This window comes from the organism of the source record quoted next, assembly GCF_019968955.1.
Source record: "MAG: Porospora cf. gigantea A chromosome Unknown PgA_NODE_764_length_11360_cov_348.425, whole genome shotgun sequence".
NCBI classification, from domain to species: Eukaryota; Apicomplexa; class Conoidasida; order Eugregarinorida; family Porosporidae; genus Porospora; species Porospora cf. gigantea A.
This window is the reverse complement of record NW_027151891.1, coordinates 1-11360: the sequence shown is the minus strand read 5'-3', so window position 1 is coordinate 11360 and position 11360 is coordinate 1. Positions and strand designations below refer to the sequence as shown.

Genomic DNA, 11360 nt, shown 5'->3' with positions numbered 1-11360 from the left:
CTCACTTGGTGGTGATCCATGGAGGAGAAATATTATATTTTGGCGCTTTTCTGTGTCAACGATTGTGATTCGTCGTGTTGGCAGGTTTACAGAAATTGGGCACTGCATCGCTGCTCTGAAGTGATGAGTAATAACCAGCCTGTTCTCTATGGCAAGTTTGTGGCAAGGGTACATTATGCATTCATCATAAAAAAAACGCCGGAGTCGCCATGGATGCTGTTTTCTTGTACTTCTTCGTCACTGCGCTTGGTCATTTCTTCTGCAACGATCAGAATTGCGTGTGCGGCGATGACGGCATCACATACTCATGGATCGTGGCCAAGTGGAAAGGCATGCCATTGGACTGCAAAGGTCCTTGCCCCTGCGAGGAGAGGTGTCCAACAACCGAGGCCCCCGTGTGCGGCAAAGACGGCAAGACATATCCGAACAAGTGCGTCGCAGGGAACGGCAACGTGAAGTGTGCCGGAAAATGCCCATGCGCGCCACAGCCGTGCTCACTGAACCCTGTTTGCGGAAAGGACGGGCAGACCTACGACAACGACTGCTTGGCTGAAGAGGTTGGCGTTGAATGTGAGAACCCTTGCCCGTGCAAGCCAAAAGCCTGTCCACGACATTACCGCCCTGTGTGCGGCGTAAACGGGAAGACCTACGCCAACGACTGCGTTGCCGGCGACGAGAAGATTGCATGCCGCTCGAAATGTCCTTGCTGTGCATCGGATTTCTTCCCTATTTGCGCCGCGGACGGCCAGACACACCGGAACTACTGCGCGGCCCAGCAGGCAGGATTGGTAGGCAAGAGTGACGAGTTTCACGCAGCCAGTTCTGTGCTTCGACGAATGCCCCTGTGGAAAGGAGTTTCAGGGGTGCTCCAAGGAAATACAACCTGTCTGTGGCTACGACTCTGTGTCTTATGTCAACGAATGCGTCGCTCGACAACACGACGTCCCTATTGCATGCGCGGGATTGTGTCCATGTACGAAGGATGCGATGACAAACTACCCCTACTCGCAGAAGCCCAGAGAAGTCGTCGAGGTAGCCGCAGTTGTGTCGGAAGTGGAGGTGGGTTCGCCTGAGTGACCCATCTCAGATTCCGCTGGAGTGCGACGAGGACACAGAAAACTTTGTCTGTGGCATTGACGGGCTCGACTACAAGTCCCGCTGTCACGCACTAGTGGCAGGCATCTCTGTGGCCTGTGCGGGAAGATGCCCTTGCCACGCTCCATTTATGTGCCCAACCTACTACTACCCTGTGTGCGGCGCAGACGCCCACGTCTACTCCAACCAGTGCTGGGCTGTGATGCACAACATCGAGATCGACTGCCAAGGCTTCTGTCCATGCTCCCAGACTCTGCCGGCGCCCGGAGACGGGTGCGTCTGCGACTGGGGCATGGACGTGCTGTGCTGTTTGGGAATCGCGCCGCTTTCTCTGACCGAGATGACTCTCTAGTGATATTCTTAACAGAAAATCGTGCAATTATCATCCATCCAGGAACAAGGCCTCGACGCATCGTAGGTTGCAGAAGTTCTCGTGCTGCTTGAGCGCCCTCTCATCCCTGAACGTTTTGTCGCATGTGGAGCACTGTAGATTCACTAACAAGCGAGGCAGCAAGAGCTGCAGGTGCGCCTCCATCGTTTGCGCTGGTAGACCGCAGACGTCGCACACTGAATCAGTGACCGGCAGAGCCGGCGCGACCACTGCGACGGACAGAGGGATTTTAGCGGTACGGCCGTGTCTGGCAGCTAGGTGTTGCGTGTAGGCCTCTTCGTTCTTGAACCGCCTTCCTGGACATAGAACGCACTCCATCTGTGACTGGGGGATGATGGGTTCCTTGTGGTACTGGGACCAATGCGTTCTAACAGCCTGCGCAGATCCGTAGCTGGCAGCGCAGTCCGGACAGTTGAATTCCAGCTTGTCCCGTTGGGGTCGTGGCGAGACAGGAGTGGGGGAGACCAGGATACTTCCAGCACCCACCACAACAACACAGCTGCTCATCATACTGCCAGTGTGCCTCCTGGTGCCAGTGTTTTGAAATGATTGCGGGTTGTCGTTTCTTTTGGATTCGTACCCTGGAAACTGCGCCGGGTCGAAAAGGGTCTTTGCCAAGACCGTGAGTCCCTGCCGCTCGACGGCACTCTCGAATCCCCAGCGGTGGTACTGGCGATCTTCCAAGCTGACGACTATGACTCCGTGAGGTCTGAGCACCTTCAGAGCCGAGTGAAAGAAATGAGCCAACAGAGACTTGTGCAGCCGAAAGTCCTCAACGCCCAGGTGGGGTTGGTTCCAGGCCACGACGTCGAACTCCTCGTCAAAGGACTCGTGCAACTGCCACCCGTTGATCCCATGCATCACATCTACAAATCTATATTGGATGCCTTTCTGGCTCACCCGAGCTTTTCGATGGCCTGGAGCATCCGGCATGCGTCAGGATAACGCTGTAGGAGTCCCTCGTAGCTGTCGTAGGACGTCCCAGTCACACGAAGAGGCGACGTCCGAGTCCACTGCAGATGGTAATCGATGGCCGACGGAGCGTCCACCAGGTAGCCTAGGGATCTTGTGAAGGAGAAGTTCCCCTCGCCGACAAGGAGAACGCGGTGATCATCCATTGATATTGACGAATTGTGGCGCAGTGCAGCTTGCTTGCTGACGTTAGGGCTCAGGCAGGTGTGTAGGGATGGAGCTCCAACGACTTAATCGCCAATTTAGATCTCGCTGATGGTCACGACCGGATTCAACTCGGTCCCTGACCTAACCCACTACGATCCCAACGCAGACACACCGACGGGCACTGCAGGCGTGGTCAACCCGCTATGGGGAATGAAAGGGAATGCGTACCTTAACGCTCCCTCCAAGATCAGCGACGAGCAGAAGGAGTGCATTCTGACTGTTAGGAATTTGCCTCCAGGCGAGATACAAAACGTTAACAGCCTGAAGAATTTCGTGGCTGGCGCCATCATTCATATGGTAAAGACCACGTTCGGCCTGTGCTACCTGGATGGTCCCGCTGTGGTGGCCGTCATAGAGCAGGAAGACCGCTCTATGCAAATGATTCTCCAAAACAAAGACGTCCTGAAGCTGGCGTTGAAACTCAACGGACTCGCATTTTGTGGATACTTGCTGATCTTCGAGCACCCGCAGGATATCATTCGCGCCGAAAAGGACCTTATTGAAAGCGTGAGAATCGTGGAGAACCCGGACGAGAAGGCTGAGTCCGAGGAGCCGGAAGCAAAGCGCCGCAGGCTCGAGGATGAAGCCTCGGAGCCGCCAGCTGGTCCACAGACCGGAGAGGCATTCGCTTACAGGCACTGGGTTGAGCCAGCGCCCTTCGTCCTCGAGGATCCCAGCCGCGTGCTGTACGCGAGCGACATGCCCAAGGACGCCACCGAGGTGGAGGTGTTCGAGCTGCTGTTGAACGCGGCGCCCAACCACGACTGCATCCGCCGCTGGTGGTTGCCGGACCAAGGTCCTGGCCGGATCCGAGGGGTGCTGGCGGTGGAGTTGGAGTCGGAGGCGACGTGTGACTCAATGCAGGCCCAGTTGGACGACATCTCCTGGAAGGGGCGATACGTCCGTGCTGTTGTCGCCAGCCAGTACATCCGAAAGAGCCTGGAAATGTCCATCAAGTCTTCCCACGAGTACTCGAAGCACCCCACACCTCCGAATGTGTACACGACGCACGGAACCGTGGCTAAATCGAACAGCTCCATATCTGAGAGGGTTTTCTCTAGCCCCCTATCCGCTATTCAAATCAAGAGAGGCAAGGTTATCGGCAGCATGCCGTCGCGCATCGTACAGCTGTTGAACGTGGTGTTCCCTGAGGACTTGATTCCTGAAGATGAGTATAACATGTGGCTGAACGAGACGGCGGAGGAAGCCTCACGCTTCGGACAAGTGATGCGGGTGGTGATCCCGCGACCAGTCGTCCAGAAGGACTGCATTACCTGCCCTCCAGGCGTGGGTAAGATTCTGGTGCAGTTCGGAGAGCTGCAAGCGGCCAAGAAGGCCCAGTACGAATTCAACGGCAGTTTGACTGGGGATCGTGTCATATGTGCGTCCTTCTTCCCTGAAGACCTGTTCGACGCAGGCCAGCTCTCAACTCTGTCGTGAACACGCGCGTTTGGTGTCAGCAAACCCATTCATCTTCCAGGCCATCCAACTCGTCCACCTGCTCTTTCAGTCGCAATTTTACAGGAGACGCGTCGCTTAGCGCTTCGCTATCGCTGAGAATGGTCACTCGTTTGGTGAGGACGGAGCTGAGTTGGTCCAATGAGTTCTCTTTCAAGAAGTCGAAGATAACCCGCGCCAGTGGAGGCAGATACCGTCGCTTGGCAACAGCACGCAAGTCTTTGATGTCCAACTCCAGCACCGCCTCTGCGCTGACGGGCAGTTGTTTCACTAACGAGTCGATGGTCTTCATTGAACATATGGCGGTGCCGCTGCGCACATTTTGAAGTAGAGCCAGCTCGTTTCTCTTTTCTACCAGCCTTTTTCTCAGAGTGTCTCGGAGTTCAGTAGGCAGTGCGGATTTGGACGATCTCACCGGCCGATGCAGGTTGGTTACGGGTCGCTTCCGAACGCTGGGAGAAACTACCGGGGACGGCGTCTGCCTCGGAATCATACCTGTAGCCAGTGGCGCCGGCTTCGAACCAGTCAACTGCAAGGAAGACAGGGTCGCGGGGTCGGACGTCCCCACAGTCACGTAAGTCGTAACGTTGGCGAAACGGCTCTTAGTCCGTTGGACCACCGGAATCTCGGAAAGCACCTGGGTGCGGGACCTTGGAGCCACTTACCCCCACACATAGCATTCTCTTCAGTAGCGCCAGCACGTCAGCCGATTTCCACTTTCGCGCCTTACAGATTCCGTACTGTGGGAGCTTCTCAGTCCACCCAACTCGCTGCGTTTTCACGCCCATCAAGACGTCTTTGAGCATGAGTAGGGTTAAACTGGAGTGCTGACCCTTGCCATTTCGAAGTGTCAGGGTGCGAACCATCTTCACGATATCGACGGTCTCCTCTCTGCAGTTGAGGACGACTGGAGTCGTGCTACGTGACTAGCGAGTTCTCCCTCACGTTTTCCGTCGGTTGCAGTTGTCGCACTCCACAGCGCAACTGCCAACATACGTCTCCCCGAAATGCTGTGTACGGTCATGGCCTCTCACACCTCCAGTATCAAGCGTCTGCGGCATGTGAAGCTGTCTTCACAGTACCGCACCATCGACAACACGTTGGCCTCCCCTGCTCGCTGAGTGGATGGGGCGCGTTTGGCTTCGCTCTGTGTGCGGGAATGGTGGCAGGCTCACAAACGTCAGATGTTGGAGTCGCGCCTTGTCAGCGTAATCGTAGTACAAGATGCAGGCGGCTTGGAAGCCGTCGCGGCCCGCGCGGCCCGCCTCCTGGTAGTAGTTTTCCAAGCTCTTGGGTAGACTGGCGTGGATGACGAAGCGGACGTCCTTTTTGTTGATACCCATGCCGAAGGCGACAGTTGCAACGATTACGTGTATAACGTCGTTCATCCACGAGCGTTGAATAGTTGCGCGGTCTTCCTCGCCTGCATGGTAGTGTGTCGCGGAGATGCCCCGCCGGCGAAGGTCATCCGCCAACTGTTCGCATTCAGCTTTCGCCAAACAATAAACAATGCCGCACTGACCCGCGAACTGTGTCTTGATCAATCGAGCGATGTCGTCAACCAGGGCCTTCTTTACCTTCGGAACCACCTCGAACTTGAGGTTCGGCCGGTCGAAGCTGCGTCTGAGAATCACCGGACGGCGCATGTGCAGCTGGCGGACGACATCATTCATCACTTCCGAAGTAGCTGTTGCAGTCAGTGCTAGGATTGGCACAGTCGGGAATTTTTTACGCAGAGTTCGCAGGCTCAGGTAGTCCTTTCGGAAGTCGTGGCCCCACTGGGAGACGCAGTGCGCCTCGTCAATGGTGAATTTTGTCAGAAATCCGTTCGCGTTCAGTAGCTCCAGACACGATAGCAGACGATCGCTCTTTGTTATCTTCTCTGGAGTGACGAACAGCAGGTTAGTAGAGGGCGGATGGTTTTCCAGGTCGGCGTAGATGCTCCTCTGTTCGTCTACAGTCGTGCTCGCAGTGAACATAGACGTTTCGATACCCAGAGCCAGCAGCTGGTCTGACTGGTCTTGCATAAGCGACACCAGCGGCATGACCACCACCGTGACCCCGCCAGTCACCAGCGCGGTGAGTTGAAAACACAAGGACTTCCCACCTCCAGTCGGCATGAGACAGAACACGTCTCTCTGGGACAACGTGGCGTTCATGGTGGGCTCCTGGTTCTCTAGGAAGCTCTCGTTCCCGAACACACGTCGGTTAACCTCGGCGAGCTGTTCAGACCATGGAAATGAGCAGCGCCATTCGGAGATGTCCCGTTGTTTGACAGGTGAAGTCTTTTTGTCGTGGATCAGACTCGGAAAAAGCACTTTACCCCCTTCCCCTGCATCTGTGTAAGTCGCAACTGTCTCTGTGTATGAGGGCGCAACCCTTGAATCCGGAGGCGCGTCGTCGGGGGGATCTATATAGCGATTACGCCTCTCTTACTGAACACGTAGCGCTGTCTGACTGCGGGCGCTGGCACGGCCACGACCCCATCCTCTTTGACGGGCTGCGGTGCCACACGACCAATTAGTGCATCAACATCGCCAACGTCCCGGACTAGGAGCACGTCGCACGTCCCGGCCACCTTGCTGTTGGCTAGGTCCCTAAAAACCTGCAAGGTATCCAATGTCTCTCTCATTTTTGCCGCTACTGAATTAGGTCAGTCATACTAAACTAAACTTTAGATTTCCAATGAGAAGATCGCATGCAGCGGCAGTGATTGTGTCTTGTCTAGCCTTGGCTGCGACTTCGGCCCGGCTCTACTTTAGTCCTACAACACGGACGCACATCGCTCCTTTCACCGCGAGGAGGTTACCGTCAAAGACCAAAGAGTCCAAGTGCGACGAATTGGTCGCGGGGTGCTCCAACGTGCAAGATGACATGTGGTCGCCTTGGAGGATGACCTCCGCGGAGAAAGCCGCATTCGAAGCTGCATTGAGAGCGAACGGTAAAGAGTTTCGTTACGTCGAATTCGGTTCCGGAGGCAGTACCACTTTCTCTCTTTGTGTCGCGAAAGAGCTTGATGGACAGGTGTGCTCGTTCGAAATGGCACCTGATTGGCACGCGAAGATGCAAGGCGAACAGTTTTTGAGCTGTCCACAAGTGGCAGATAGACTCAACTACTTCGCTGTGGACAGCGGGGTGGGACTCGGTGGCTGGTCTTACCTGAAGAATGGCGCCGACGTGAAGAAAGCGTCGTTTGACCACTTTGTCTTCGCGTTTAGCCGGCACTCGTGTTCGCAGCCACAGTACACTATCATTAGGGAAACGGACCCCATTGAGGAGGCCATGTTACCAGCTGTCCAGTATGCGCTGTCTGAAGAGCGGACCATCCAGTCGCCTGTGAATTCCTTTGTCCCCTCCGCCTTACTTGTCGACGGCCGGTTCCGAGTCGCCATCACACTAGCAATGGCTCCCTACCTTGATGACTCGTCGATCGTTATGGTTCACGACTGGACCAACAGGATCAGTGCGTACAGAGTACTTTTGAAGTATTTCGATGTGCTCGCCTTCAGGAACGGCCAGCTGGAACGAGCTCCTGAAATCTCCGAAGCGCTCCGCGCACTGCTGTCAGTAAGACGAGCCACGGACACCATGACTGAGGCGCAGCTGCAGACGTTCGTACTGGAACGGGGCATCACTATTAACTCCAACTCGTCACGCGATAAAAACTCAAAGCTGAAGGAATGGAAAGGCCGGTTTGCTGCAGGCCACCCTCTTTACCTACTGCGACAAACAGAGAAGTCGACTGATGATGTCGTAAAAGCTTTGCTGAAATCTATTGGGATCGACACGCTCCTGATGATGATTCGCAGTCACGATTTCCACACCATGCGGAGGGAGCTGTTGTTGGACACCCTTTTGTACCGGTTGGATCAGTCATAATTGTGTTTGCGTGTCCTACGTCTACGTTACACTGCAGAAAATGGGTTGATCAAACAAGTTTAGAGCTCTAGTACATGCCAATAACAGTTATATTCGCGTGTGAGTGCCCCCAATTGACCCAACCAAATTCGTGTCCATTTCAAGTTAAACGAGAGCTCTAGTATACTTATGCGGCGTACCGCTCAAAAGCGCTGGAGAGCTTGTCCGCGTTAGCTCCGAGTACCACACCAACGGTAGACCCATTCTTGAAGAATTTGAAAGTGGGTAGTGACTGAATACCCTGCTCCTCGCAGAGCTCCTCCAAGTCCTCATTGTCAACGTTGACGGAGTAACCCCTGATGCTCGGTTTCGCGTCGACTAACGATTGAAATACAGGTGCCATTTGGCGGCACGGGCCGCACCACTCCGCCGAGAACTTAACGACCACCACTCCCTCACTTGCCATCGCTTCCTTGAACGTAGAGACCTTGTCGATCGACTGCACCATTGGGCGTTTTTACGAATAATGAAGTGTATGCAGCGGTGGATTAGGACTCATGAAGACCAAGGTTCTCCAGCGCTGCCTAAGAACAGTGTACTCCTGCTTGAACGACCCACCACTCTCCTTGAATTTAGACGTGGGCACGGAGCCATTGGACGTTTCTAGTGCTTCTGGCAGGAAGCACCATCAGCGGATTCCATAAAAAGCTGGCTTATGCGATATGTGTGTGGCAACCAGCAGCAGCGGCGCGCTGACACGACTCTATATTCTGCATTTACAATGGGCAAGAGAAAGGCTTCAACCCTGATCTCCAAGAAAGCCAAGGTTCTCCGCACGGATGAAGAATCCGATGTGGAAACGCTAGAGTTTAACGCCCTGGAGGAGGACCTTCCCTGCGACGAATTTCAGGGCTCCGAGACCGATGATGGCGGTGAATCCGACGACCACTATGACGGGGAGCTGGTGGAAAGTGAGGAGGATCAAGAGGATTCCGACGCTGAAGCCTCAGAAGGCGAGGAGACCTCAGATCACGAGGAGGCAGAGTCTGGAGATGAGCGTATCACTGTCGGCGCTGGGGCGATCAAGGAAACCGCCTTTCTAGGGGACCTCCAGGAGGTTAAGCAGCGGATCGAGGACACCTTGGTGCTGCTGGAGAACTGGAAGGAGGCCAGAATGGACCCTTCTGTGGCGTCAGAACTGTCACGCGACGACCTCCTGGCCCAAATTTCGATGGATCTCAGCGTTTTCTACGGCTACAACAGGGAGCTGACGAACTACTTCCTCAAGATGTTCAGCCCCGAGGAAGTGAAGGAGCTCTATGAGGCCAACGAACGGCCGCGCCCCGTGGTGATCCGCACCAACGCCCTGAAGGCCCGGCGACGTGAGCTTGCCAACGCGCTGGTGGCTCGGGGAGTCAACGTGGAGCCGCTGGCTGAGTGGTCCAAAGTGGGACTCATCGTGACGGAGTCCACGGTTCCCGTGGGGGCTACGCCAGAGCACTGTGCCGGTCATTATATCCTGCAGAGCGCCTCGTCCTTCATTCCAGTGATAGCTCTGGCACCACAGGCAGGGGAGACCGTGCTGGACATGGCGGCTGCACCTGGCGGCAAATCCACATACATTGCACAGTTAATGAAGAACAAGGGCATCCTCATTTGCAACGACTCTCAGCCAGAGCGGTCCAAATCCCTCGCTGCCAACCTCCACCGCCTGGGCGTGACCAACGCAGTCACCCTTTGCATGGATGGACGCAAGCTTGAAGGGAAAACCCCTCGAGTCGACCGCGTGCTGCTGGATGCGCCATGCACGGGACTGGGCATCATAGCGCGCGACTCCTCGGTGAAAAGCAAGCGCAAGCCTCGCGACTTCGTCCAGGCGGCTTCGTTGCAGAGAGAACTGCTGCTCAGCGCCATTGATCTGGTAGGTTCCTAGGCGGATATTTACGCAGTGCGATGCCAACAGTCCGACAGGTGGTTATGTGGTGTACTCCACTTGCAGTGTGTCTATCGAAGAGAACGAAGGCGTCGTCAACTCCATCCTGAACAGCGGGCGGGACGTCAAGTTGGTCCCTTTCGCACCTGACATTGGCAGTCCTGGCCACACTGCCATCGGGCAGTGGCGGTTCCCTGAGTGCATGAAGCTCACGCGCCGCTTCTGGCCCCACCGCCACGACATGGACGGTTTTTTCGTCGCCAAGTTCCGAAAGCTGAGCAACAAAGTCGTTCGAAAGACCAAGAATGTCAGCAAGTACAACAAGTTCGTAAAAACCGCCGACGCCGATTGGTCGGAGGTTGTTGCCCAATGATAAATCTACAGTGCTCGCTGTCTGGCTTCCTTTGTCCATGCAGGGTCCAGCTTCATCGCGCCTGGGAAACCCTGACGGAGGTCGGGCTCGAGGCACTCGGGCGCCAGGGGATAGCTGTGCAGGTCGGAAATGCAACGGGACCGAGCATCATAGTGAGCCTGACGTTTCTTCTCCTGGGCGTAGTGCTTCCACTCTTTATTGTGTGCTATCCGCGCCAGCAGGAAAGGGGCGGTAGATCCCATCGATTGATCGTAGGGCTGTTTGGCATTGATGACGCGGTGCAGAGAGGCTGCCCTCCATCTGGTACCGTAGTTGGGAGGAAAGTCCCTTGGAAAGGATTTTGTAGGCTCCTTGAGCAGGGTCGCTCCCGTCTCCAAAGCGCGGTACCCCCCGAACTCCCCCCTCGTTGATTTCTTCGGCATTGGGAACACTCCAACCGCCTCCTCGAGAGCCTGGAAGAGCTCCAACGACGTATGTCGGGCTGGCTGTAGTGTGTGCCTGGTCTGCGTGGCCAGAAGATCGTTCTGGCGTTGCATAGGTACCCCGAAACCAGTGAGAGGCGCGTGTGATAATTTCTTCTTGAGAGTCTTTGACCCAGTAGGCAAGATACCCATCTCAATGGCCGATGTCGTGTCCTTGGTCCGTCTGCCACATATATCGAACCCTCCGTACAGCGTGTGGCAAACCGCCTGAACCGGAGAGCGCACAGGTGCAGTGGCGGCCTGAACGCCTGCGTGTTGTGCCTTGAGGATGGTAGGCTGAAATGCCACTCCACAGCATTCAACATTCGCAGGCGGGTGCTGTGTCCAGCGATCGGTGCTGCCACATCCCAACGAATCTCCAGGCGAATCTCCAGGCGGTAATGGGTGCATTATTGCTGTAAAAAAACAACCCATCTCCGGCGAGGATGATGTTTTCCACATAACTTCTGTTGTTTGCTGCGATGGCGAACACTACTAATGCGTTTTCTGAACTGTCGACGGGTAGGACCATTCGAAAGTGGCATTTGTTCGTTTACATGAGTTATATTCGCGATTATTTCATGTGGCACGACGACTCGTCGATGCGGCTCA

General features: G+C 55.4%; 8 protein-coding genes across 13 annotated transcripts; 4 read left to right on the top strand and 4 right to left on the bottom strand.

The window, feature by feature from the left end:
* Positions 1-209: 209 nt before the first annotated feature.
* KVP18_000273 (uncharacterized protein) lies at positions 210-1447 on the top strand (the record flags this gene model as incomplete). Its single annotated transcript, XM_067952729.1, has 3 exons — positions 210-788; positions 817-1059; positions 1088-1447. 3 exons carry the CDS (start codon positions 210-212, stop codon positions 1445-1447), a joined length of 1182 nt encoding a protein of 393 aa, XP_067806395.1.
* Positions 1448-1477: 30 nt separating this feature from the next.
* On the bottom strand, positions 1478-2604 carry KVP18_000269 (uncharacterized protein; the record flags this gene model as incomplete). Of its 3 annotated transcripts, XM_067952721.1 has the most annotated exons (2): positions 1478-2360; positions 2387-2604. In XM_067952721.1, the coding sequence occupies 2 exons, from the start codon at positions 2602-2604 to the stop codon at positions 1478-1480; spliced, it is 1101 nt and encodes a 366-aa protein (XP_067806387.1). The 3 variants fall into 3 exon arrangements, with proteins under 3 accessions (XP_067806387.1, XP_067806388.1, XP_067806386.1); XM_067952722.1 differs by lacking the exon at positions 2387-2604 and having other exon boundaries at positions 1478-2347; XM_067952720.1 differs by lacking the exon at positions 1478-2360 and having other exon boundaries at positions 2383-2604.
* A 109-nt stretch (positions 2605-2713) lies between these two features.
* KVP18_000270 (uncharacterized protein) lies at positions 2714-4105 on the top strand (the record flags this gene model as incomplete). Its single annotated transcript, XM_067952723.1, has 1 exon — positions 2714-4105. The coding sequence occupies one exon, from the start codon at positions 2714-2716 to the stop codon at positions 4103-4105; it is 1392 nt and encodes a 463-aa protein (XP_067806389.1).
* A 16-nt stretch (positions 4106-4121) lies between these two features.
* Positions 4122-6755, bottom strand: KVP18_000271 (uncharacterized protein; the record flags this gene model as incomplete). 4 transcript variants are annotated; one of them, XM_067952725.1, is made up of 6 exons in its annotated part: positions 4122-4760; positions 4789-5041; positions 5069-5133; positions 5160-5270; positions 5299-6533; positions 6560-6755. In XM_067952725.1, the coding sequence occupies 6 exons, from the start codon at positions 6753-6755 to the stop codon at positions 4122-4124; spliced, it is 2499 nt and encodes an 832-aa protein (XP_067806391.1). The 4 variants fall into 4 exon arrangements, with proteins under 4 accessions (XP_067806391.1, XP_067806390.1, XP_067806393.1 ...); XM_067952724.1 differs by lacking the exons at positions 5069-5133; positions 5160-5270; positions 5299-6533; positions 6560-6755 and having other exon boundaries at positions 4789-4989; XM_067952727.1 differs by lacking the exons at positions 4122-4760; positions 4789-5041; positions 5069-5133; positions 6560-6755 and having other exon boundaries at positions 5197-6282.
* Positions 6756-6808: 53 nt separating this feature from the next.
* KVP18_000276 (uncharacterized protein) lies at positions 6809-8002 on the top strand (the record flags this gene model as incomplete). Its single annotated transcript, XM_067952742.1, has 1 exon — positions 6809-8002. One exon carries the CDS (start codon positions 6809-6811, stop codon positions 8000-8002), a length of 1194 nt encoding a protein of 397 aa, XP_067806398.1.
* A 166-nt stretch (positions 8003-8168) lies between these two features.
* On the bottom strand, positions 8169-8489 carry KVP18_000275 (uncharacterized protein; the record flags this gene model as incomplete). Its single annotated transcript, XM_067952741.1, has 1 exon — positions 8169-8489. One exon carries the CDS (start codon positions 8487-8489, stop codon positions 8169-8171), a length of 321 nt encoding a protein of 106 aa, XP_067806397.1.
* Positions 8490-8762: 273 nt separating this feature from the next.
* Positions 8763-10287, top strand: KVP18_000274 (uncharacterized protein; the record flags this gene model as incomplete). Its single annotated transcript, XM_067952730.1, has 2 exons — positions 8763-9902; positions 9931-10287. The coding sequence occupies 2 exons, from the start codon at positions 8763-8765 to the stop codon at positions 10285-10287; spliced, it is 1497 nt and encodes a 498-aa protein (XP_067806396.1).
* A 5-nt stretch (positions 10288-10292) lies between these two features.
* Positions 10293-11159, bottom strand: KVP18_000272 (uncharacterized protein; the record flags this gene model as incomplete). Its single annotated transcript, XM_067952728.1, has 1 exon — positions 10293-11159. One exon carries the CDS (start codon positions 11157-11159, stop codon positions 10293-10295), a length of 867 nt encoding a protein of 288 aa, XP_067806394.1.
* Between the last annotated feature and the right edge of the window lie 201 nt (positions 11160-11360).